Source organism: Odontesthes bonariensis, chromosome 10 (assembly GCF_027942865.1).
Source record: "Odontesthes bonariensis isolate fOdoBon6 chromosome 10, fOdoBon6.hap1, whole genome shotgun sequence".
Classification (NCBI taxonomy): domain Eukaryota; kingdom Metazoa; phylum Chordata; class Actinopteri; order Atheriniformes; family Atherinopsidae; genus Odontesthes; species Odontesthes bonariensis.
The window spans coordinates 2,750,935-2,776,543 of NC_134515.1; the positions used below are offsets into that span (position 1 = coordinate 2,750,935).

Consider the following 25,609-nt stretch of genomic DNA (forward strand, 5'->3'; position numbering starts at 1 on the left):
CGTCCCCATGCCAGTAATGTGAGAACCATGCATATGGTTTTGATGGTAAGGCTTGTGACTTTATTGTCGGATGGTTTATAAAGTGGTGTGACGTTTCTGCTGTGTGCAAGTTGTTGTTTTACGTGGAAGGGTTAGCATTTGCCCCTTAGCCACCACGTATTAGCCTCGCATGACAGGCTGAGCGAACAGCGCGATCTCCACACAGGGAGCGCAGATACGCACCTCTCTGTGTCCTACTATCAGTATTTGACAACCTCTAGCAATGGAAATGCGCTTCAAATGCCCCGGAGTTCCCCTTTAATATTCAATAAAATTATTCATGAAACTCATTTAACTACGAGGCACCACTGACAAAAGTCCAAGGCTAAAAAAAAATTTAAAAAACCCAGAATCAGTCTCAAAATATGCTGGTTTATATGTCACATCTGTCCCACATGGACATGTATACAGAACAGATATGAAGGCTAAAAGTCTGAGCCCTGACCTTCATACACAATGACCGCAAACGTCTTCTCCTTTAAAATAGTACAATAGAATTTATTAAAGTTGGAACAATGATTAAATCAATGGGAATTTCATCAATAAACACTATTGTAATCTAAGCTACCATGCTATGCTACAACTGAACAAGCAATAAAAGACAGACCATCTGTGCATGTGTGTGTGTGTGAATGTGAGAAGAGCGAACCACAAAACAAAATGGCGGCCGTAACCACGTGCACAATAAGTCACGTGTTAGCCAGATAGGCTACAACAATGGATGACACGTAGCCCACATGCTAACTGGACCTCCGGTCTCGAAAGGAAGCGAATGGCGGATGTGCTACATCATGACAGAGAGACTAGGCAGAACGGGATGTTTAAATCACAACTAACATCAATTTTACTCAAATTAACCTTCCTGTTTAAACATTATCACAGCAAAACCTCAGAAGAGGCATCAATACAATGACCTTTCAGACCAAAGTGCAGCTTAAGCTTAGCTGTGTGGCACTTATGCTAATGCTAATGCTAACGGTACGTGGACAGAAAGTCAAACTTTCCGAGTAAAGTCCAGTTTAACCCAGAAATGAATGACTTCAGTTTGTAAGGTCCCCAACACTGTAGACTTTCAGCGGTGTTCAGTTCATTCAAAATCCTGACAATAATCTAACATAAAACCTAGCTTGTTAGCTGACAACCTGAACCTTTCCCCAGACTATTTTATTCATTGTTTCTTTAATTTTCTTTTATGGAACGAAGATCTTTAATCAAATCAAATCAAATCAAATTTATCTATAGCACATTTCATGTACAGAACAATTCAAAGTGCTTTACATAAAATAAAAGCATTGCAGCAGGGAGTGGAAGAAGCATTAAAAATACATAAAAGAATATAAAGAGAAACAAATAAAACAGTTTTAATGAATTTAAAAACAAGCAACAGTCCAGATAAGTTCAAAGATATCGTGCAGATTTCATGCACAGACACATGAGAACAGAAATGTTTTTAAGCTGGATTTAAAAATGTCTACATGTCTTTAAACACATTTTAAAACGTTACTTTTGGTTGCATAATGTGTGTGTGTTTACAGTGAAACTCTGAAGTATTTCAGGATTTAATTTACAGACCAGCTGGGGCTGTAAAGTTTCGTCCAAACTTTCTGCATTCGACACTTTTTTGCTCGCTAACTGTGATTTTGTGCTGAGAACGAAGAGTGTCACATTTAGTGAGTTTTTGCACTTTGAGGCAGTGAAAATTTAGTCAAAGCATCACAAACAACGGCCAGAAAAGAGGGAGACAGAAGAAGAGGCAGAGCGATCAGAGCGAGTTACTGTCAAAGTGCAGCGGAGCAGCACGTCTCCAGGGTACGGCACAACACTCGGCCCGCCGTGCTCGTGTTTCTGCGTGCTCGTGTTTCTGCGTGCTCGTGTTCGTGTTTCTGCGTGTGCGCCGTTGTGGCCAGCAGGTTTCCACATGTATGAACTGTGCATTTATTCGTGCACGTCTTCCTGTTTGCGCGGCTTTGTGCGACAGACTGTGTGTGCATGTGTTTGTGGCCCCGGGTTCAGCACTGAGTGAAGACTCCAGAGCACGTCCGGAGGACACGGAGGGCCGAAGCCTGACCTACATCGTGTTGCATCTCTGCAGCTTAACTGCAACTTAACTTGAACAGGCGATGCTACAGCGAGCGGCCACCACTGCACGGTGGACAGACGTAATGACTGACTGCCCTTCAGGGCGCGAGCGCTCCGTCCTTTTGTGTTCTCAGCCGACAGAACGGTGTCACATTTTACACTGCAGCTCCCTGTTTCTCTTCCACCTAAAGTTGGAGGATTCACATGTTTTTATGCTAACGAATAACTCAACCACGTAAAGTGTGAGGAGAAATCAAACTATTCAAGCTGATATCTGTGGACACTGGTCAGTACAATTCAACTTAATCTAATCAAATGCACCTTTTCAACAGATGATATCAGAGACGATCCACATACTGATCAGACAGTTTACACTAAGGCTGTGTTGAAAACCGCATACTACATACTGCATACTACATACTGCATACTTCCATACTACATACTACATACTGCATACTACATACTGCATACTGCATACTACATACTACATACTGCATACTACATACTGCATACTTCCATACTACATACTACATACTGCATACTACATACTGCATACTGCATACTACATACTACATACTACATACTGCATACTACATACTGCATACTTCCATACTACATACTACATACTGCATACTTCCATACTACATACTACATACTGCATACTACATACTGCATACTGCATACTACATACTACATACTACATACTACATACTGCATACTACATACTACATACTACATACTTCCATACTACATACTACATACTGCATACTACATACTGCATACTGCATACTACATACTACATACTACATACTACATACTGCATACTACATACTGCATACTACATACTACATACTTCCATACTACATACTACATACTGCATACTACATACTGCATACTGCATACTACATACTACATACTACATACTACATACTGCATACTACATACTACATACTACATACTTCCATACTACATACTACATACTGCATACTACATACTGCATACTTCCATACTACATACTACATACTGCATACTACATACTGCATACTACATACTACATACTACATACTTCCATACTACATACTACATACTGCATACTACATACTGCATACTTCCATACTACATACTACATACTGCATACTACATACTGCATACTACATACTACATACTACATACTTCCATACTACATACTACATACTACATACTACATACTGCATACTACATACTGCATACTACATACTACATACTACATACTTCCATACTACATACTACATACTGCATACTACATACTGCATACTGCATACTACATACTACATACTGCATACTACATACTGCATACTGCATACTACATACTACATACTTCCATACTACATACTGCATACTGCATACTTCCATACTACATACTACATACTACATACTGCATACTACATACTACATACTGCATACTGCATACTACATACTGCATACTACATACTGCATACTACATACTACATACTACATACTGCATACTACATACTACATACTGCATACTGCATACTACATACTGCATACTACATACTACATACTGCATACTGCATACTTCCATACTACATACTACATACTACATACTGCATACTACATACTACATACTGCATACTGCATACTACATACTGCATACTACATACTGCATACTACATACTACATACTGCATACTACATACTACATACTGCATACTACATACTGCATACTACATACTGCATACTACATACTGCATACTTCCATACTACATACTACATACTACATACTACATACTGCATACTACATACTACATACTGCATACTACATACTACATACTGCATACTTCCATACTACATACTACATACTACATACTGCATACTACATACTGCATACTTCCATACTACATACTACATACTGCATACTACATACTGCATACTACATACTACATACTGCATACTACATACTACATACTGCATACTACATACTACATACTGCATACTTCCATACTACATACTACATACTGCATACTACATACTGCATACTACATACTACATACTGCATACTACATACTACATACTACATACTGCATACTACATACTACATACTGCATACTACATACTGCATACTACATACTTCCATACTACATACTACATACTGCATACTACATACTGCATACTACATACTACATACTGCATACTTCCATACTACATACTACATACTGCATACTACATACTGCATACTGCATACTACATACTGCATACTTCCATACTACATACTACATACTACATACTACATACTACATACTACATACTGCATACTTCCATACTACATACTACATACTGCATACTACATACTACATACTGCATACTACATACTACATACTACATACTGCATACTACATACTACATACTGCATACTACATACTACATACTTCCATACTACATACTACATACTGCATACTACATACTGCATACTACATACTACATACTACATACTTCCATACTACATACTACATACTGCATACTACATACTACATACTACATACTGCATACTACATACTACATACTACATACTACATACTTCCATACTACATACTACATACTGCATACTACATACTGCATACTACATACTACATACTGCATACTACATACTACATACTACATACTTCCATACTACATACTACATACTACATACTGCATACTTCCATACTACATACTACATACTGCATACCTCCATACTACATACTACATACTACATACTACATACTGCATACTACATACTGCATACTACATACTGCATACTTCCAAACTACATACTACATACTGCATACTACATACTGCATACTACATACTGCATACTACATACTGCATACTTCCATACTACATTCTACATACTGCATACTACATACTGCATACTGCATACTGCATACTACATACTGCATACTGCATACTACATACTGCATACTACATACTACATACTTCCATACGACATACTACATACTGCATACTTCCATACTACATACTGCATACTTCCATACTTCCATACTTCCATACTACATACTACATACTGCATACTACATACTGCATACTACATACTGCATACTACATACTGCATACTGCATACTACATACTGCATACTACATACTACATACTTCCATACGACATACTACATACTGCATACTTCCATACTACATACTGCATACTTCCATACTTCCATACTTCCATACTACATACTACATACTACTCGATCAGACAGTATGCAGAGCGTTTACCCACAATGCATTTCGCTCCAGCCGGCCTGAAGCTGATTTCCCTTAAAGGATAAGACCGTTTTTTTGACATTGGGCCCTTGATTTCACATTATAACATGATGTTCTACTCACCCCTGCGTGTTGTTGAACATTTGGAGCTGTTCCGAAGATATTCGCGAGGCGTCTGGCTGCTCTCTTGAGATATTCGGCCATGAAACGGTTTCCTATGGGCAAGCTTATACAGGCACAAACTATGCTGTTTCTAATTTATTAATTACTGTACACTAGCACTGATAACGTGGAGGTACGTCGCTTACTTAAAAAAATCCGGGTTACTAATTTTGAATTTTAGCCGAATGAATAAATAGGCAGCAGGTCTGTGGGCTGTCTGTGGTAGTAGCACGACAAGGACGTCAGTAACACCCACTTTACGACAAAAAAATCAAAATTACAATAACCCGGATTTTTTTAAGTAAGCGACGCACCTCCACGTTATCAGTGCTAATGTACAGTAATTAATAAATTATAAACAGCATAGTTTGTGCCTGTATAAGCTTGCCCATAGGAAACCGTTTCATGGCCGAATATCTCAAGAGAGCAGCCAGACGCCTCGCGAATATCTTCGGAACAGCTCCAAATGTTCAACAACAAGCAGGGGTGAGTAGAACATCATGTTATAATGTGAAATCAAGGGCCCAATGTCAAAAAACCGATCTTATCCTTTAAGCTCTAAACTCTGTAAACTTTAGCAACATTTGAAACATTTTCAGGAGAGAAAGTAGTCGTTTAGATCCCCAACGTGTTGAAAACCTGACAAAATACCGGCTGTTTACAATTTTGTTCCCACGAATTCGGCGCTACTAAAGCTAGCCGCAGTGAGCTAACGCACTTCCTGTTATTTTCACAAAATAAAATACCCGTTGCCTTTTATCATAGGGAAAGCCATTACCATACAATTGGTGCTTTTGTTTTGAAAACAGGAAGTGAACCTACCCTCGTTGTAGCTAGCTTGAAACTGCCGTTTTGACAGGAAATGACGATCGGCGACGTTACGTTACGTTGCATCTTGGGTAGTTTGAGTATGAGTAGTAACCTCATGATGCATACCCAACATTTAGGAGAATCTAGTATGCATCCGGGAACTTCTCGCTTACTCAAACTCGCATACTAACTCAAAAAAGTATGTGAGACGCCAGATTGGGTCGTCTAACGTAGCGACGCCTACTGATCGGGAGGTGAACTGCCTTGGGTATCCAACAGCCCGACGGAGAACTTTGAAAGGTTTAATAGCCTCTGCAGGACCACGGAGTCGGATAGCGACGGAGTAGCATACTGAGGCCTTAATGTACCAGAAACCGGTCGATGGCCTGTTTCCACCATTTAAAGTCAGTTGACTGAGGTTTTTCCTGCAGATGTTACACAGAGTCAATGCAAGAGTAAAACTGTTGGTTTGCATCATCTCTGTGCTGGTGTGAGTGGAATCTGCTCAACATTTAAACAGTGAATCAAACCGCCAGGGGAAGTCATCCCGTGAGACGTTAGGGTGGTTCCCAGGATGCTAATACAGCTAGCACAGCTAGCACAACAAAGCACAGGACAAAGATTTACGGTGTCTCACAACCATGCTAAGCTAATGTCACGAGCTGCATCAGACTGAACTGTTCTGTGTGAAAATGAATCTGTTTATAGTTTTTAAAAGGAGAAATAAACAGTTAATGATGAGACTAATGCAGTGTTTATATAATATTAACAAATGGGATATAATTATTTAAAATACAACAAACCTGCAATCTGACCTTAAGCGTTTATCTTTGAAACAAATAAAAGCTGCGGTCCATGAATATTTGAACATTTTAACGATGATAATTACACACAAAAGGAAAGCGTAGTTATTTAATTATAGGTTATAGTTGTATGATGGATATGAGCTCAGAGTGCAGACTCTCAGCTATAATTTGATGCAGAATTCACTTCCAATGTGAATAAATGTAGAACTGACCCAAAATAAGTCTGAAGCGACCTGAAGTTTTTTCACAAGCTGCCCCACAAATGATCAAATTAACTGCTAATCCACTCGCCTGACCGTGTTTACGTCTAATAATCAGTGTCAGGATTTTAATGATGATCAATAATAATCTTCGTCACGGTTTCTGCTGTTTTTATTTGTGTCTGTAATTAGGGCTGGGCCAGTTAACTCGTTATTATCACGTTAACTTGTTTATTTAATGCCGATAAATATTTTATCGCACATTGACAAAGGTTTTATTATTTATTTTATTATTGTAAAAGTCTGCTGCTCACAGGCTTTTATTTTGTAAAAGTCTGTTGCTCACAGGCTTTTATTTTGTAAAAGTCTGTCGCTCACAGGCTTTTATTTTGTAAAAGTCTGTTGCTCACGGGCTTTTATTTTGTAAAAGTCTGCTGCTGTCTGCTGTGGAACAGGAAAAGAAAGTAATCGGCGGATCCACCAAACATGGAGAAGGGTACGGAACTTTTACTCGGCCATTTTCATTTTAAAGTTCTTCCAGACGGCGGAGTCGACAGAACCAAAGTCATCTGTAAACACTGCCAAGTTGAATTGTCTTCTCAGCGTAGTAGTTCCAGTCTAAAATATCACTTAAAGGCAAAACACACAACTGATAGCAGCAAGTCATTCAAGGAAACAGACAGTGGAGCGAGGCTTCTACATAAAAACTACAGAAAGATGCTGATGTTAAAAGTGTGTTTGCACAACAAATGTTATGGCACTTTCATTCATATGGCAGCACATTTAAAATAAAGCTAAATGCTAAAAGCTATACACTACTTTTGGATTCATTTTTGGATTCTGCGTACAAATGTGATTAATCGTGATTAATCAGGGAAATCATGTGATTAATTAGATTAAACATTTTAATCGTTGCCCAGGCCAATCTGTAATACATGAGATCTACAAACGAACAGATTTAGAGCTTTCCCACCTTTCTCCCTCTTAGTCTGTCGGTGTGTAATGAGCATCGAAGCTTCACATGGACATAAAACACATCCGTAGTCTGACGCTTTCTGTGTGAGAGGGTCACTGCGGTGGGGCTCTTTACCCCGACACAGCAGCAGCTGTTTGCACTAATTAACACGCGTCCACCCAGAGGAGAAACTCTCTGAGTTCATCTGCTGTTCAACCGGAGCACAAACCTGCAGACTTCTCTTTTCCGCTGTCCAACTTATGCAAAATGACTCAGTTTTTTAAAATCTTTTTAAATAAAGACTGCATGAATCATAGGCCACGTTATGCAACACAGTTACCGACCGACCTTGCACTGGAGATCAGACTCTAACTGTGACGCTGCCTCCGTGCTGCTGTCAGAAAACACCGGCCTCAGACCTTCAATCAAACATCACACCTTTTCTTTTAAGCTAAATCTTTGACATGACAGTAGCAGCCCACAGATGGTGCAGTATGCAAAGAATACACCCACAACAGCGCGTCATGTTCAGATGTGATGTCTGCTCGTTCTGGTTTTACGGAAGCGTATTAAAAATTTTTCTGTTTTTCTGTCTAATTTATTTTTTGGTTTGTTTTTCGGGGTAATTTTTTCTGTTTACCCCGAAAAACAGAAAAAATTACCCCGAAAAACAAACCAAAAAATAAATTAGACTGAAAAACCGGAGTTTTTCCCTTTTTTTTTTTACAAGTGAATGCAATACGCTTCCATACGTTTTCTTTTGGCTGTGCAGAAAGCGTTTCTTTAGCTTTTCTCGTCCCCTCTTGTCAGGCTAAGACTCGAGAAGCTTCCCATCACCGACACCGAGAGGAGCTGCACTTCGTGGACGAATATGGTCAGCCGATCACGGTGCAGGTGGAGGGTAAAAGGGGGCACGGCCACAGGAAGCGGCGCTCCCACTGTGCCGTGGAGTGCAGCGCCCCGACGGAAAGACACTGGGAGGCCCTGAGAGCCATGGGACTGATGGAGGGAGAGGAAGGCCTGGGAGAAGGTTACAGAGCGGGGTAGGTACTCTCACCCTGATGCCCCCATCACTCTGGCACAGAGTCCAAACTGTGTGCTGCTTAGGAAAGTAAAGCCGCTGAAAAGTGGTTTTATTAAGACCTTCAATTCTCTTCACATTGTTCATGTGGAGACTTTCTTACTTTCACCCTTAAAGGGATAGTTCGCCTCTTTTGACATGAAGCTGTGTAACATCCCATATCAGCAACATCATTTATGAACATCTTCTTACCCCCTGCTGCGTCCTGTGAGCAGAGTTCCAGCCTCGTTTTGGTGTTGATGAAGGTAGTCCGGCTGGTTGGCTGGGGTTTAAAAAATAAAGCGTTTTGATTCTCAGAACAATATGCGTTCAACAGAGTAATACATTTGCATCACAAAATGGTTCTCCAGGAAAAAGTCAGACCTCACAATCTCTTGGCCCTATTTTCTCTCCCTTCGTATCACTGCCTGCTGCCGCCTGCCGACAGCCGCGCCTGTTACGGTGTTTGCTGCTCGGAAGCAGGGGTCTGCTCAGTCTGCACGGTCTGCACAGCAGGTAAACAAAAGGAAAGGGAAAGAAAGGAAAGGAAAGGAAAGAGAAGGAAAGGGAAGACAAGGAAAGGGAAGGAAAGGAAAGGGAAAGAAAGGAAAGGAAAGAGAAGGAAAGGGAAGACAAGGAAAGGGAAGGAAAGGAAAGGGGAAGGAAAGGAAAGGAAAGGAAAGACAAGAAAAGGGAAGGAAAGACAAGGAAAGGAAAGGAAACAAAAGGAAAGGAAAGACAAGGAAAGACAAGGAAAGGGAAGGAAAGACAAGGAAAGGAAAGGAAACAAAAGGAAAGGAAAGACAAGGAAAGGGAAAGAAAGGAAAGGAAAGAGAAGGAAAGGGAAGACAAGGAAAGGGAAGGAAAGGAAAGGGGAAGGAAAGGAAAGGAAAGGAAAGACAAGGAAAGGGAAGGAAAGGAAACAAAAGAAAAGGAAAGACAAGAAAAGGGAAGGAAAGACAAGGAAAGGAAAGGAAACAAAAGGAAAGGAAAGACAAGGAAAGACAAGGAAAGGGAAGGAAAGACAAGGAAAGGAAAGGAAACAAAAGGAAAGGAAAGACAAGGAAAGGGAAGGAAAGGAAACAAAAGAAAAGGGAAGGAAAGACAAGGAAAGGAAAGGAAACAAAAGGAAAGGAAAGACAAGAAAAGGGAAGGAAAGACAAGGAAAGGAAAGGAAACAAAAGAAAAGGAAAGACAAGAAAAGGGAAGGAAAGACAAGGAAAGGAAAGGAAACAAAAGGAAAGGAAAGACAAGGAAAGAAAGGACAGGAAACAAAATTAAAGACGAGGAAAGGAAAAGGAAGGGAAAGAAAGGAAAGGAAAGAGAAGGAAAGGGAAGACAAGGAAAGGGAAGGAAAGGAAAGGGGAAGGAAAGGAAAGGAAAGGAAAGACAAGGAAAGGGAAGGAAAGGAAACAAAAGAAAAGGAAAGACAAGAAAAGGGAAGGAAAGACAAGGAAAGGAAAGGAAACAAAAGGAAAGGAAAGACAAGGAAAGACAAGGAAAGGGAAGGAAAGACAAGGAAAGGAAAGGAAACAAAAGGAAAGGAAAGACAAGGAAAGGGAAGGAAAGGAAACAAAAGAAAAGGGAAGGAAAGACAAGGAAAGGAAAGGAAACAAAAGGAAAGGAAAGGAAACTAAAGGAAAGGAAAGACAAGAAAAGGGGAAGGAAAGACAAGGAAAGGAAAGGAAACAAAAGGAAAGGAAACAAAATTAAAGACAAGGAAAGGAAACAAAATTAAAGACAAGGAAAGGAAAGGAAAGGAAAGGAAAGGAAAGGAAAGGAAAGGAAAGGAAAGGAAAGGAAAGGAAAGACGCCTGCCGACAGCTGCGCCTGTTTGCTGCTCGGTCTGCACAGCAGGCAGTGATACGAAGGGAGAGAAAATAGGGCCAAGAGATTGTGAGGTCTGACTTTTTCCTGGAGAATCATTTTGTGATGCAAATGTATTACTCTGTTGAACGCATATTGTTCTGAGAAGCAAAACGCTTTATTTTTTAAACCCCAGCCAACTAGCCGGACTACCTTCATCAACACCAAAACGAGGCTGGAACTCTGCTCACAGGACGCAGCAGGGGGTAAGAAGATGTTCATAAATGATGTTGCTGATATGGGATGTTACACAGCTTCATGTCAAAAGAGGCGAACTGTCCCTTTAAAGAGGTGAACTATCCCTTTAAGCATTCAAGAGATCTCCAATGACAGTCATTCACGAGTTCATCACTATCCTTCCAGTTTTTTTTATTAGATTTTTCGTTCATATTGACACATATAATGTACCTAGGTAGACTTATTAAAAGGTAGTAAGAGGATAACTTAAGCTAACTTAACTTAAGCCAGAAAGGCTTCAATGACTGAACCTTAGTTACCCATTATCCCTTCCCACCCAAAAGAAAGTAAAACACAGAAAAAGGAGGAAGAAAAACAAAATAAAAACAAGAAAAGAGAGGGGGGGCATCTAGTGACTTTCTGGGTAAATAGTAGTTCTGTCTAGATATTCAATAAAGGGCTGCCAGGCTTCGTTGAAAACATTACCAGAACCCGCAAGTGAGAATCTAACCTTCTCAAGTTTGATATGAGTTAGGACCTCCTTAAGCCAGCTGTGAAGGGGGGAGAACATGTTTCCACTTAAAGTGGCCATGACTTGTGGAGTCCCCCAGGGGTCAATTCTTGGACCTCTTCTGTGTAGCGTTGACACGTTATTAATCAACATTTACCTCGAAAATAGCAGGGACACCACCTCTTTTATTTTAATTTGTTACGTTACAGTCCAAAGAGGAAGACTGTTTAAAATCTTGCAATCCTAGTATGTTATTTTAAGAATCAGTCTCATTCTGAGTCGTGCGTCCTATTTGGATTGGTAACCGGCTTTAGTAACTGTCTGTGACGCTCTTAAATGGGTTAACATAAACATTTATTCAACATTGCACAGGTATATAGGTGTATAAACAATTGATAAGAGACAGAATATGGGTACTTTGCAATAGTTGTAGGGAAACACGGTTGAAAGGGAGAGATGACTTAGCTAAACGGGAGGACTAGTGACCTGGGGTTAAAACATTAATACTGAGTCTGGTTCTTCACACGGAACTGCTATCACTTCGGCCGGTTATTTCCTACGGATCTCTGCACAACCATCACCTCCAGAGGAAGGATTCAGCACTCCGAGTTCAGCAGAGTTCCACTGCTCCAAAGATATCAGACTTTATGCACCTTACTTTGCCGTAGAGTATCGTGGTTATTTACAAGGTGAGCGTCAGTCCTTGGAGACCACGTTTCCTTGGTTACCAGCGGCTGGGCGTCGTTGTTGGAGACCACGTTTCCTTGGTTACCAGCGGCTGGGCGTCGTTGTTGGAGACCACGTTTCCTTGGTGACCGGCTGGGTGACGTTTAGTCGGCTGTTCTTCTTGGGCCGGGCGGTGTGATTTAGCAAACACTCGCGTGTATCGGACCAGACTTTTATAAAAAAAGGGAAGTCTAAAAAAATGGGAATTAATAGTTACGGAGTAAAATAGAGAGAGGACAGAAGAGTTGCGGGGAAAGACAAGATTACAAGAGGTCAAAAATTGTAAGCATAAGCTTAGGGGACAAAGGGAGTGGTCAAGGCTTGGAGGACCACAGGGAGGTCCCAGAGTTGCGGATTTTGAGAGTAAGCAGTAAGAGCGAGCTAAGAGGGGGGAGATGGTAGATATGAGAGAGAGAATCTCTGGTGCGCTCGGGTTTTAAACTCGAGGTCACATGTCAGCTTTCGTCCAATCAGCGTTTCACTGTCCCCCAACCCAAAAAGCTAAAAAGGGGGGTGGAACTGAGAACAAAGGGGAAAATTCTCTCTTTCAAATGCATTTACCCACGTTACACTGATTTATACAATATAATGTTCTTAACAGGCAATATTGTCACATAAAAGCAGGCATAAACACAAATATGAGCATGAAACACTTATTAGCATACAATACTTCATATTATCATGACAAAAATGGTAATGACAACTTTGCTTGCTGTTAACTAGAATGATCTGCGGCTGTTTGGGTGTTACCTGTGGAATTAAACACTATTAGGTTATGCATTGCACATAATGAGAACATTAAACATCCGTAGTTGAAATTGTCCATGGTTGCTTAGGCTGACATAGTGAAAAGTGTCCGTCATCTATGTCCACTGGGTGGTGCTGTGGTTCCATGGCAGAGTTTCTATTAAATCCAATATTTCATAACTTGATAATTGAAGAAGGTACAAGAATGGCGAATGTTTCAAAATGATCTGTAGGTTTGTCCAGTAATGATTTTCACACTTTCAGTCTACGGAAAGCGAGGTTTATAGTGGAATTTTCACTCTCTGAAAATAGGGAAGTGTGGCATTCCTTCAGGTTGGACCAGCAGGACAGTTGAGGCTACATCTGCTCTCTTATCAGGAGGTGTCCTACATAATTTATTATTCGTAGCTGGTCTGGGGGAGAGAAGACTCGGAAACAAAGAACCCCATTTAGTTGGTCTCACATCTGGCTCCGTTATCTCCTTTGAGCTGATCCGTTGAGAGGGTCGTAAAGAGGGTACGTTTCTTGATGTCAAGAAAGGTTGGATCTTTATGTAAACATCTCGGTGCTCTGTCTTTCCTGAGAGCACGCTACATCTGTTTAACTTGTATATGCTCCCTTTGGGTCAGATATTGCAGAACTTTAACATCAATTATCACAGTTATGCAGACGATACACAACTTTATGTGTCTCTGTCACCGGACGACTGCAGCCCAGCAGACGTACTGTGTCAGTGTCTGGAGGAAGTAAACACCTGGATGAGAGAGAATTTTCTACAATTAAATGAAGACCAAACTGAGATCATTCTGTTTGGGAGCAAAGAGAAGAGGGTCAGCGTTGGTAAATATCTTGAGACTCGGGACCTTACAATCACTGACCAAGTTGGTAACCTCGGAGTGTTGATAGACTCTCAAACAGGGCCATGCAAGGCTCAGGAATAAAAACCATCTCAAGCACCATTACCTTCCAGGTTTTGTGCTGGCCAGAGTATAGCTTTCAAACTGTGGTCAGAGTTTGGGAACTGATAGTAAAAAGGGGATTCATTGGGTTTAGAGATAAAAACACAAAGACAAGGGTCCAACTTTAGGAATGTTTGGAGATCGGGTAAGAATTTAGGATCATTTAGGACCAAAGCTAGGATGCACCTCGAGGATAAGGGGATGAGTTTTAAATATTAGATACGCTGAAATGGTTTGACTGCAGTGAAAACAAGAACCAAAGAAAGCTCTATCTAATACACAGAAATACGCTGCATTTCACTGGAGGGGCTGGAGGCCAGTTCAGGCTGCAGCGATGCCGCACCGAGTCCCCCGGTGCTCATTAATATTAATGAGCGGGAGGTTGTTCTGCTGAGGCAGCTGTCAGTGCAGAACATGATGCATTTAGATGAAGACTGTAACTATTCATAGATGGATTTACATCCGTTACTGTACACCGTGGGTTCATCGCACCGTTTTCCACTCATGCATAATACATCCACCTGCATTTTGAGAGGTTCAGAAGGTCCTTTGTTCCCACAGCCACAAGGCTTTCTAACAGGGACTGCTGAGTTCTGCTCAAATTTATTGATTGATTTTTTTTATTTATTTGTTTATTTAGTCATTTATTATTATTTATTTATTTATTTATTATTAATATTAGTTAGTAGTAGTATTTTTTATTTTTTTCCCCACTTTATTTATTGGTTTTCACAATGTTAAATGATAGATAAGACATACAGAAATACAGAAATATAAGAACACCCCCCACCCCAAGGGGACAAGCAAAAAAATAAAAAAATAAAAATAGAATAAAACATATTAATTAAAGAAATAAAGACAAAATAAAGGTGTGTGAGAGAACATTCATGTGGTATTCAGTAATGATGAATGACAATACATAGTAGTAGTATTTTTTACTGGAATTGATATTATTATTGTTGTTGTTAATACAATCATTGTAAATATTTAAAAAAATGTTGAGCTACTTGACTAATTTGAATTTCCCCCATTGGGGGATGAATAAAGTATTTTTCTATTTCTATTTCTATAAGCTGAACTCGGATATTCTGCAGACGCTAAGACTCCTAATGGAACCTGATCTCTTCCACCACAGGCCTTACTACGGGCACCTGGCCGTGTCACCGGACTTGTACTCCGCCAACAGTCACATGATGATGTCACCGGATGTCTATGCACCCAATGGCTATCTGCCCACATCATCAAACAACCAGCACCCAGGTAGCAACTACCTGCCCAGTGTCTCCTACAGCTTGGACCACCTGGACCAACTGGAGTACCAGGTGAGTTTAGTTTTTAGGGTTCGTTTCTGAAATGAATGCTGGCGTGTTGTTTTAATCTCTGTCGTGGTGTACAACTAGCCTAGCAAGCCAGACCCGTACAGCAAAAAGCTGTACAGGGGTCTAGTGAAGCTGGATAGCAGTGTGGGCGGGATAAACGGTTGTCTGTTAAGTTGCCTCTGCACTCAACGCCACGCAATAGGATGGCGCAACAATCAATCAGAGCGATGAAGAAGGATTACGTAGTCAGCGCGACGTACCTGGTGGGCAAAACTCCGAAAACGTCCTTTTTTTTCAAGAAAAACTTAAAGGAGAATTCCGGCATTTTTACAAACATATCCCATCTGTTGGAGACCCAGGGAAGTTTGCCAAAGGGAAAAACGCGAGAAATTTTCATGCCCGCTGTGCAAAGTTGTCCGATTGCGCTGATTTCCATGAAAGCGGGCTCTATCGGGCAAGCTTTTAACCTTTCCTGGGGCTCTTAACGTGTATCAAAATACTTTTTACCGAATTGGCCGTGGTGTCAGTAGCAATACAATTCAACCCAGGGGCTAACCATACCATTAGCTAGCACAGACATGATACATTTTGAGATTTCAAAAACAGCGCACCTACCTCTCTCAGCTTCCGTGTTCCACAGGCGTGCGCACAAATTAATCGATCGCCGAAGTCATACACTATAGTATTCCAAAATTGTCTTTTTGTCCACCAAAAACGACCCTCGGGAACCGAACTACACATTGCCATATTTGTTATTGTTTCCTATCGAAATCTCAAAATGTGTGGCCAACTTTCCTGGGTCTCCAACAGATGGGATAGGTTTGTAAAAATGCCGGAATTCTCCTTTAAGTGCAGTTATCTGTTCGTCTCGCAAAGAAAACTGTATATTTAAATCTTCTAGAGTCGCTGCCAAAGCCAAATGGAAAGACTGTTGGCTGGGCGCAGCCATTGTTTACCTCTCTCTGGAACTAAGCGTCCCACCTCTGTCGTCACTAGGTAGCCCGGCCTCCGACCCCGCTCCTCACGATTTGATTGGCCCGATTAAGTTTCGATTTTCAGCCTCGCAAAACGACCACAACTGACTAGACTAGCCCGGGAGCAAATTCAATTTGCGGTCGCTAGGGGCGTCTAGATTTCTAGGCTAGTGTACAACATAAACCCTTCGTCGATCTGCTCTTCTGTTTCAGGGTGCGGAGATGATGCCCTATCAGCCCAACTCAGAGAGCTGCCTGATTGGCTGTTACAGCGCAGAAGAGGTGGAGCGAAATCATTTCCCCACACAGGTAGATGGAATCATTGCTTTGCCTCAACTCTTTTGGTCCCCTACTGATTCCTGATGTACGCTGATTGGGGGCATCTTCTGTACCCCGACTCAAACGCTTTTTTACCGTCTCTTTTAGTCCGACTATCATCCCAACTGGAGGTCGGACCGTCCTTTCGGCTACCTTCCCCTCAGCGAGCTCGACAGCGGGTTGGGCTGCGGCCCAGACAGCCCGCACCACCGGGTGGCGCTTTCTGAAGCCGAGACGGACGCCATGTCGTCGCTGCCGGGCCACACGCCCTCCTCCCAAGGCTCGTCCTCCTCCTCCGAGTCTCTGATCTCCTCTGAGCCCAGCGACTCCGGCTTCCACAGCGTCAGCACCGGGGAGCACAGACGGCTGCACAAGATTCACGGAAGTCACGCTCATCGCCAACCGCACCACCTCCGCTCGGGCCACTCCCCTCGAGAGCAAAGGGGACGCTGGGACTTGGAGTCTATCCCCGAGACGACCCCGATGAGCCAAGCTGGAGCGCCACAGGCGTCCCGTTGCTCTGTGGGTAACAGTACGACCACAACGGTTCACTTTCACAGAGCTGAGAGGAGTCCCACTTTACCTCGCCACTGTTCACCACCATCGCCCTCCGTTGGTAAGTACGGCTACAGAAATGATTGCTTAGGCTTTACTCAGGTCTGCTTCTACAGGCCTGGTCCTGGACGAGTTTGTTTGTTTGTTTCTTTATTTGTTTCAAATCTGTATCCAGAATAGAGTTTCATAATTAGCTACAACACTAGGATTTAAAAAGGGGATGGAGGAAGCTTTGTTTTAATATTCCAACCCCTCACTCAACCGCTCACAAGAAAACAATCACAAAATTCACAACAAAACAATCATAAAAACACAATTCACTACAATAACTCTCAACACAAACACAGGACAGAGACACAGACAGGCCCAGACAAACTCCAACCCTACACCCCTCTACCCACAGAATATACATGTGCATTTACATATACATACATACACATACACATACATATATACACATACATATATGTATATATATATATATACACATACACACATATATACACATATACACACATAACATACACAAAATCCGTATATTAAGGGAAAATAAATAAATAAATAAATAAATAATAATAATACTACATCAGTAGTGGTAGTTGTAGCAGCAAGAGTAGTAGTAGTAGTTAAAATAAAAAAATAATAATAAGATAAAGAAAGTCTGATCAGAAAGCACCAAGATCTCATTCCGTAGTCCTTGCATTGCTGCGGACCACACAGTTTCTAAAGCCTCGTTTCCACTGTCAGTATGGGTCGGGTCGCTTTGGGGTGCGCCACGAAGCGAACCTGTTTATCCTCCCCAAGGGAACCGGTCCTGTGTGCTCGGTACCCCAAACAGAAGGGTAACGGGTTCCATGGTAACGGGTACCATGGGATCGGTGCGCTTTTGTGGGAAGTGGAAACACTGAAATAAGCGAACCGTTCTGAACCGACCCGTACCGGACTGCAGAGTGGAAACGGGGCTTAAGAGTGGTTAATGGAAAAAAAACATCACTAGGCACTGGCTGCTTCCTGACTCCCCCACAATAGAGAAATGGAAGGATATAGTTAATGAAGTATGCATAATGGAAAAAATTACTTTTTCACTTTGCCTACAAATGAACAGATTTATTAAGTTATGGTCAGAATGGGTCTCCTATGTACAACAGTCACGGCCAGAGGAGTTAACAAATTGATAGATTTGGTTTTTGTGGTGTTGTTTTGTCTTTTTGTTTGTTTTATTTATTTATTTATTTAATTCTTGAGATTTATTTGTTTTGTTTCAGTTTTTCTCAGAATCTGATACACAGCTCTACTGCCTAAGGAAAAGGTTGCCCGGTCTCCTGTTTTTATTGAATTGTTTAAATAAACCCAGATGTTGATGTCCGAACACACCATGTACATCTCTGATACATCCCTCTGTTATTTTTTTTTTAATTAAAAAAAAGAAAATGGAAAAAAAAAAAAAAGAGTGGTGAAAGGGTTCATTAACTCATTTGAGGAGTCGGCACCGCCAAATGGCCATTTAATTGCTTAGACTTTGTCCTCGGTGAACGTGTAGAAACAAGCCGTTTCTTTTTAACTTGTTTGCATTCTAAAACTCAGATAATACAGATAACATTTAAAGCTGCTATGGTCACAGATCTGGGTAGTGACGCAAAGAATGGGGTCGTGGATGCAAGTGGCTGAAATGAGTTTCTTTGGAGTGTGGTTGGGCTTAGTCTTAAGGCCTCAGTATGCTTCTCTGTCGCTATCCGTCAATCCGTCTCCGTGGTCACGGTGAGGCTCTCCGTCCTTTCCAAGTTCTCCGTCGGGATGTCGGATACCCAAGGCAGTTCACCTCCCGATCAGTAGGCGGCGCTATGTGAGACGACCCAATCTCTTACGTCTATGGTGAAAGTGGCTGGTTGGTTGTTCACCTTCCGGCTCCGTTCCTCCTCACAGCGAACGATGGCGAGCGACAGAGAAAGACTGTTGTTGGAGTTGGAGCTTGTTGATGTTGAAATGCAAATAATTCTGACCAAATGTTGACCGGCACACAGTAAACTCTTTCAGAAATGGCGGTGTTGTTGTTCTGAGAGCCGACCAATCACAACACTTGCGGTCTCCGTGAGTCTCCGTCTCCTCGACGGATAGATAGATAGATAGATAGATAGATAGATAGATAGATAGATAGATAGATAGATAGATAGATAGATAGATAGATATGTTGGCCGACGCACGCAAGCGACGGAGAGCGTCTCCGGGAGGGTCTCCGTAGGCGACCATAAATCAGCCTCTAGAGATAGGGGGAGGAGCTCCACCAATCTGAAGGGAGTCAGCTGAGGTAGTTCATCTGGTTAGGATGCCTCCTGGTCACCTCCCTTTTAAGGGTTTTCAGGCATGTCCAACTGGGAGGAGACCAAGAACATGCTGGAGGGATAACATCCCAGCCAGCATGTCCATGTGGGGCCCATAAGGTTTAAATTTGGGCTGCAGATAAGGGTCCCAGGTGGGTTTGTCCGCAGTTTCCACGGTGGCCCCACCTGAGTTTGCCCGTATGGGTTTCAAGTTGCTGTGTGGCTTTGGTTGGACTTTGCATTTAGCCAATTTGAATGTGAACATTCTTTTACTTTGTGTGATGTGTTTATCTGCATTGCCTTTGGAATAATTTAAGGCTTAGGGTAACCCTAACCTTTCAAGTTGTACTTTGAAACCCATATGGACAAACACAGGTGAGGCCACTGCAGACAAACCCACCTGGGACCCTTATCTGCAGCCCAAATTTAAACCTTATGGGCCCCACATGGACATGCTGGCTGGGATACCCCATCTGGCATAGGAATGCCTCGTGACCCCCTAGGAAGAGATGGGTAGTGTCACTGGGGAAAGGGATGTCTGGGTTTTTCCTCCCGGACCTACTGTCTCTGGATAATAGTTGGATGGAAGTTAATTTGTTTTTCAAGGTTACGAAATTCTCTTTCTCTTTTATCCGCAGGCTGTCGAACTGAACCCTGCCAGCGGAGGGCGCTGTGGCTGGAGCAGCAGCAGCACAGGGCCGGCGGGACGATGCAGGCTCCAGGGAGGAGTCAAACGATAACGGATCTGAGCGAAGGACAGTCGCGCCGCAGGGCGAGTCACCCAAACATGACAGAACCAAACACTCTGCAAAGCACGCACCAGGACAGCCCTCCGAGTGCCACTCGCAACACGATGGGGCCACGGAGCAGGGCCAGTTACCCCAGTAACTGCCACCCAACAGCGGGTCACCTCAGCATGGACAGAACCAGTCTGAGCAATCACCAAAACATGCTCAGAAACAGCCCGAGCTCAAATCGGAGCAGAGAGGAGGACCTCCTCTCTAAGAGTCCTGGATCTGGCTCCAGCGGCATGTCGGACTGGCGTGGCTTTCAGACTCTCGGGAGCGGCACCGACAAACCTAAAAGCTCCTGTGCACCTTTCTACAGCACACTGGGAGCCCCGCAACGTGGCCCTCGATCTCCACCTTCCCCTCGCTCCAGGTTGTCCAATCAGAAGTCAGTTAGGAATCAGCTGCTCAGAGCCAGAGCCTACCGATTGGCCAGGGAACGCAGCGAGGTCACGACGGACGAGGAGGTGCGAGGAGAGGGGTCGAGGGAAGGGGAGGAGGACGGGGAGGACGGCCGCTGGGCGGGGGGGCGATACTGCAGTCGGACAGAAAGAAGGCGGCACATGGCGTTGTCACGGCAACACCGAGAGAGGAAAGGAGCGGGGGAGGAGCCGATCGGCGGAGGCCAGGGGGCGCTGTCGTCTCAGACGGTGCTGGAGCTGAGCCACATGAAGCAGAACCGCCTGAGGAACAGCAAGCTGCTGGACGATTGGACAACGGTGGAGGAGCTGCTCACGCATGGCACACGGATGGAGAGCGACGGTCAGCTCTGTCCCAGCCCTCTGCTGTCCGTCACCACGGTCTGATGGCAACATCATCGCTGCTTTATGTTTAAAACCTCCGAACCGTCACCAAGGTCCAGATTCATTAAAGGTTGGTGCCATCCAGAGCAATAAACACCACCCTGCTAAAACCGGGCCGATACCGTCCAGATTCATGCATCCCTCAGTTAAACAGTTTAAATTTACATTTTTCTTTAACAGAAAATAAGCAAAAAACGTGTCAGAATATTGTTGTCCTTCAATCAAATACGGATCAAAGTTACAATTCGTACAACAGCTCGTATAACTTAAAGAGAAACATCTTCCAGTTTTAATCCTTAATTTAGTTACCGCATTCTTAAATTCTGGTACATTATTCCCCCAAACCAGACTCGCAGCACTCAACAGTTGTGATCAAACTACTCATTAGCTAGCTTACAAATCTCTAGCTTGGTTAGCTAACAAGATACCCACGTTTACTTGCTTGCTTTTACCACTTTTTCCAAACTATTTAGCACAGAGTTTATTTTCTCAGTTGAACACCATTTACAAACGCAATACTAATTGTTACTGTAACTCCAGATTAATTATTTTACGCAGTGATTGAGCTGCTGATTGCTAACTAGCCTGCTAGCTAAGCTAATTCAATGTGAGAGTCTTAGTAGTTGCGTTTCTATCCAGCTGTTGAGCAAACTTTTTAAATACCTCTTCATGGAAAATGTATATCGGACATGTTTCCATTTAACTGGTCTGGACTGTCAGCTGTAGAAGGTTTGCTATGTCAGAAGAAAAAAAACGTTCCTAACCCCAACCCCCAACGGCCTTTTGTGTTCCTTAACCAATCACTCAAAGCCAATATATTCTTTTGAATGACTAAAACCCGATTTGACAGTGTTTGAAGTGTGTTGCAAAGCAAAGTAAATCCGGTGATGGTCCTGCCCATAGCTGATAGGCTAACTGTGTTCCCAAAATTATTTCAGCCAAGAAACCGTCAGACGAATAAGTCAAGTCAGTGGATTCAAAGGCAATTCTAAATCCCCTTTTCAAGAGGAACGATAACATGATTACAGAAGGAACAACAATCTTCAGACAGTTAAAGAAAGCTGCCGGTTCTCAGCAGGTTCAGCTCCAGAACAAACCTGAGGTATAATCTCATGAATCCGACTCCCTGAGGTATAATCTCATGAATCTGACTCCCTGAGGTATAATCTCATGAATCCGACTCCCTGAGGTATAATCTCATGAATCCGACTCCCTGAGGTATAATCTCATGAATCCGACTCCCTGAGGTATAATCTCATGAATCCGACTCCCTGAGGTATAATCTCATGAATCTGACTCCCACTGCACCCTTAGTGAATCTGGATCTGAGCTGTGACTCGTCCGACTCGAGATCAGAGCTTGAAGTTGTGACCTGGGATGGATCTGGAAGACAAAGCTGAAACGGGAATAATGAAATCTCAACAACCCTGGAGACGTTCTCAACCGAGTTTAAACCAACACTAATGTCTGAAAATCCCCTGTAATTAAAAGCTTCCCACAGAGGAGACTTTCTGTAGGTTTGTACGAGTTAAAGAGCTCTAAAGAGATGCACGAGCCCGTCGACGTCCTTCACAAACAGAAGAGGAGCTGCCTGGTTGAAAATGGTCTCCATCTCGTCTTCTGGTTGCCTTTGTTTACGTCTTTGTGACATGAAATGTCAGAGAAAGCTTGATGAAGAGACAGAACTGCTGCTCGTTAGAGGATTTCTGCAGCTTCAGTGTTGTTCTTGAGTCATCAGCTAATGGTTTCTCCACAGTGGTTTGCCTTTTTAACCTGCACACACTCACAACAGGGTCTCCTAATGCCAGAGCGGCAACTATTTGTATATTAACGAACCGGTCGGTTAACAGAAAGTAAATCTGAACTCCCTTTGATGATCCAATAATTATTTATTGTGGTTTAAAGCAAGAAAAGCCAAAGATTGGCTGGTTTCAGCTTTTTGAATACGAGGATTTACTGATTTTCTTTGACTTAAATCATAATAAAATGAAAATTCTCTTTAGTTTTGGACTGTTGGTTGGTCAAATAGACACACTTTCTTTTTTCTGACAATCAACAACAAAAGAAGAATCATTTATAAAAGTTGCTGACCTTTTCACTGAAATTCACAGTGTAATGCTGCAAATTAGATCAACTTAAATTATAAAGATAATATCTATTTGGCTTTATATTTTGTATCATTTTCTCATTTAGTTGTAGAAAATGAGTAAAAATGCAGCTCACAAACAGATCATCTTCATCTTCAAAATGCCTGTTTTTGTCTTACAAACAGTGCTACTGACATAGTAATCGGTTAATCATTTTAAATTTTGTTAATATTCGAGAAGCTTTGACAGTGTTGGTTTGAAAAAAGAGAAAATAATTATTTAATATCAAGATTTTGTGATGTTTTGTGGCCTGTGTGTCACGTACCATCAAATCCCAGCCTGCTCTCACTGAGATGCGTGAAATTACCGCGGCCTCTTACGCATTACATGATGGCGTGTGACAGCAGGAAACCGGCTTTTTCTCTGTTGACCCGTTCCAGGCGGAGGAGACATCCTCTGATCCTGTGAAAGTTTGGAGATTTCACCTTCACCGTTATTTTGTGTTCTTGTAAAGACAAGCTGCCCAAACTGTGATCTTTTCCTAAACCCGATCAGCTAGTTTTGTTGTCTAACTCCAAGATCAAACCTTGGTTGATTTGTTGTTTTGATGTCTGTCCGCTCTTCGTCTCCAAAACTCCCCCAAACCCGTCTCCAAACACAGACTCAACTCCCCCCAAACCCGTCTCCAAACACAGACTCAACTCCCCCAAATCCGTCTCCAAACACAGACTCAACTCCCCCAAACCCGTCTCCAAACATAGACTCAACTCCCCCAAACCCGTCTCCAAACATAGACTCAACTCCCCCAAACCCGTCTCCAAACACGGACTCAACTCCCCCAAACCCGTCTCCAAACATAGACTCAACTCCCCCCAAATCCGTCTCCAAACACAGACTCAACTCCCCCAAACCCGTCTCCAAACACAGACTCAACTCCCCCAAAGCGGTTGGTTTGCTTGCCCTGAAATGTGTAAAGTTAAACTGAAGTCTTAGTAGTTTTCTCTCTCCCGGTTATCTATAAGTCTGGGTAAAGAAGTAAGAGTTTAGCCAGGGATTGAGGTCAGTTTGAAACGATAAATAAGAAAAGAGAGGCAGGCATGGATGGTGCACATCCGGATGAAGCTGCATCTGAATCACTGGCCCACTTTAAAGCTAAGAGCAGGATGGCCTGTGGAATCGTAGCGAGGACAGAGTTTAAAGAATTGATGAGAGCAGTCGCTCCAACATCTCATCCACAGACGTTACATCGTTGCACATCTTTATTTAGGATTGAGCCTTTTGGATCTTTTGTTTTTCACATGTTTGCCTTTTCTCACCCCAGGAAGTGTGACTTTACTTCATGTTCTTACAGTCATTCTGAATTAAATGGACAACAATGGAGGAAAGAATTCAATAATTTTTTATTTTTTGGGGCTTTTATGCCTTTAATGGATAGGACTGTTAAGAGAGACAGGAAGCAGGGGGCAGAGAGAGGGGGAACGACATGCAGCACAGGGCCGTCCGATGCGGGACTTGAACCGGGGCCAGTAGCCTCTGTACATGGGGCGCCTGCTTAACCCACTACGCCACGGACCACCCCTTTAATTATCAATTTAACTGATAACATTTTCTTTTAAATGTTCTTTTGATACTGTGATAATGTAATAATACAAGAAGCCTATTTCCAAGGCAGGAAGTTTGTGAAAATGGGACAAATTGTTGTCATTTTTGTCCAAAGAGTGGACGTAAAGTGTCACAAAAGGAATCATTTAGAAAAGAAAGAAGTCTTTGAAGGTCGGGGGTGATTGTTGGATTGTAAAAAAGGCCCCCAAAAAAAACTTATTAGATGCTGTTACCAAGCACCTAAACCAAGCAGTTAAGTTTAGGCTTTCAGAACAAATTTCGGTTTAGTACTTTTTCATGTTTTTACCAATGAATCTGAGATTCACCATCATTAGGGATGGGAATTATTAAGAATTTAGCAATTCCGCTTCCATTGTCGATATCGCTAATCGATTCTCATCCAGTTTTATATATAGCACAAATGGCTTTGGTTGCAGTAACACTTTAATTTTAAGTATGCACCAACATTTTATCCAATTTCGCCCTAATATCGTT

The 25,609-nt window shown here is 42.3% G+C and overlaps 1 protein-coding gene across 1 annotated transcript in view; it reads left to right on the top strand.

The window, feature by feature from the left end:
• LOC142390083 (uncharacterized) overlaps positions 1–21,428 on the top strand; it is a 37,389-nt gene extending 15,961 nt beyond the window's left edge. Inside the window, exons 2-6 of the mRNA XM_075475451.1 lie at positions 9,115–9,347; positions 15,486–15,672; positions 16,857–16,952; positions 17,070–17,577; positions 20,473–21,428. Of these exons, the coding sequence (XP_075331566.1) occupies positions 9,115–9,347; positions 15,486–15,672; positions 16,857–16,952; positions 17,070–17,577; positions 20,473–21,428 (1,980 nt within the window). The remainder of the gene's footprint in view (positions 1–9,114; positions 9,348–15,485; positions 15,673–16,856; positions 16,953–17,069; positions 17,578–20,472) is intronic.
• The last annotated feature ends 4,181 nt before the right edge of the window (positions 21,429–25,609 follow it).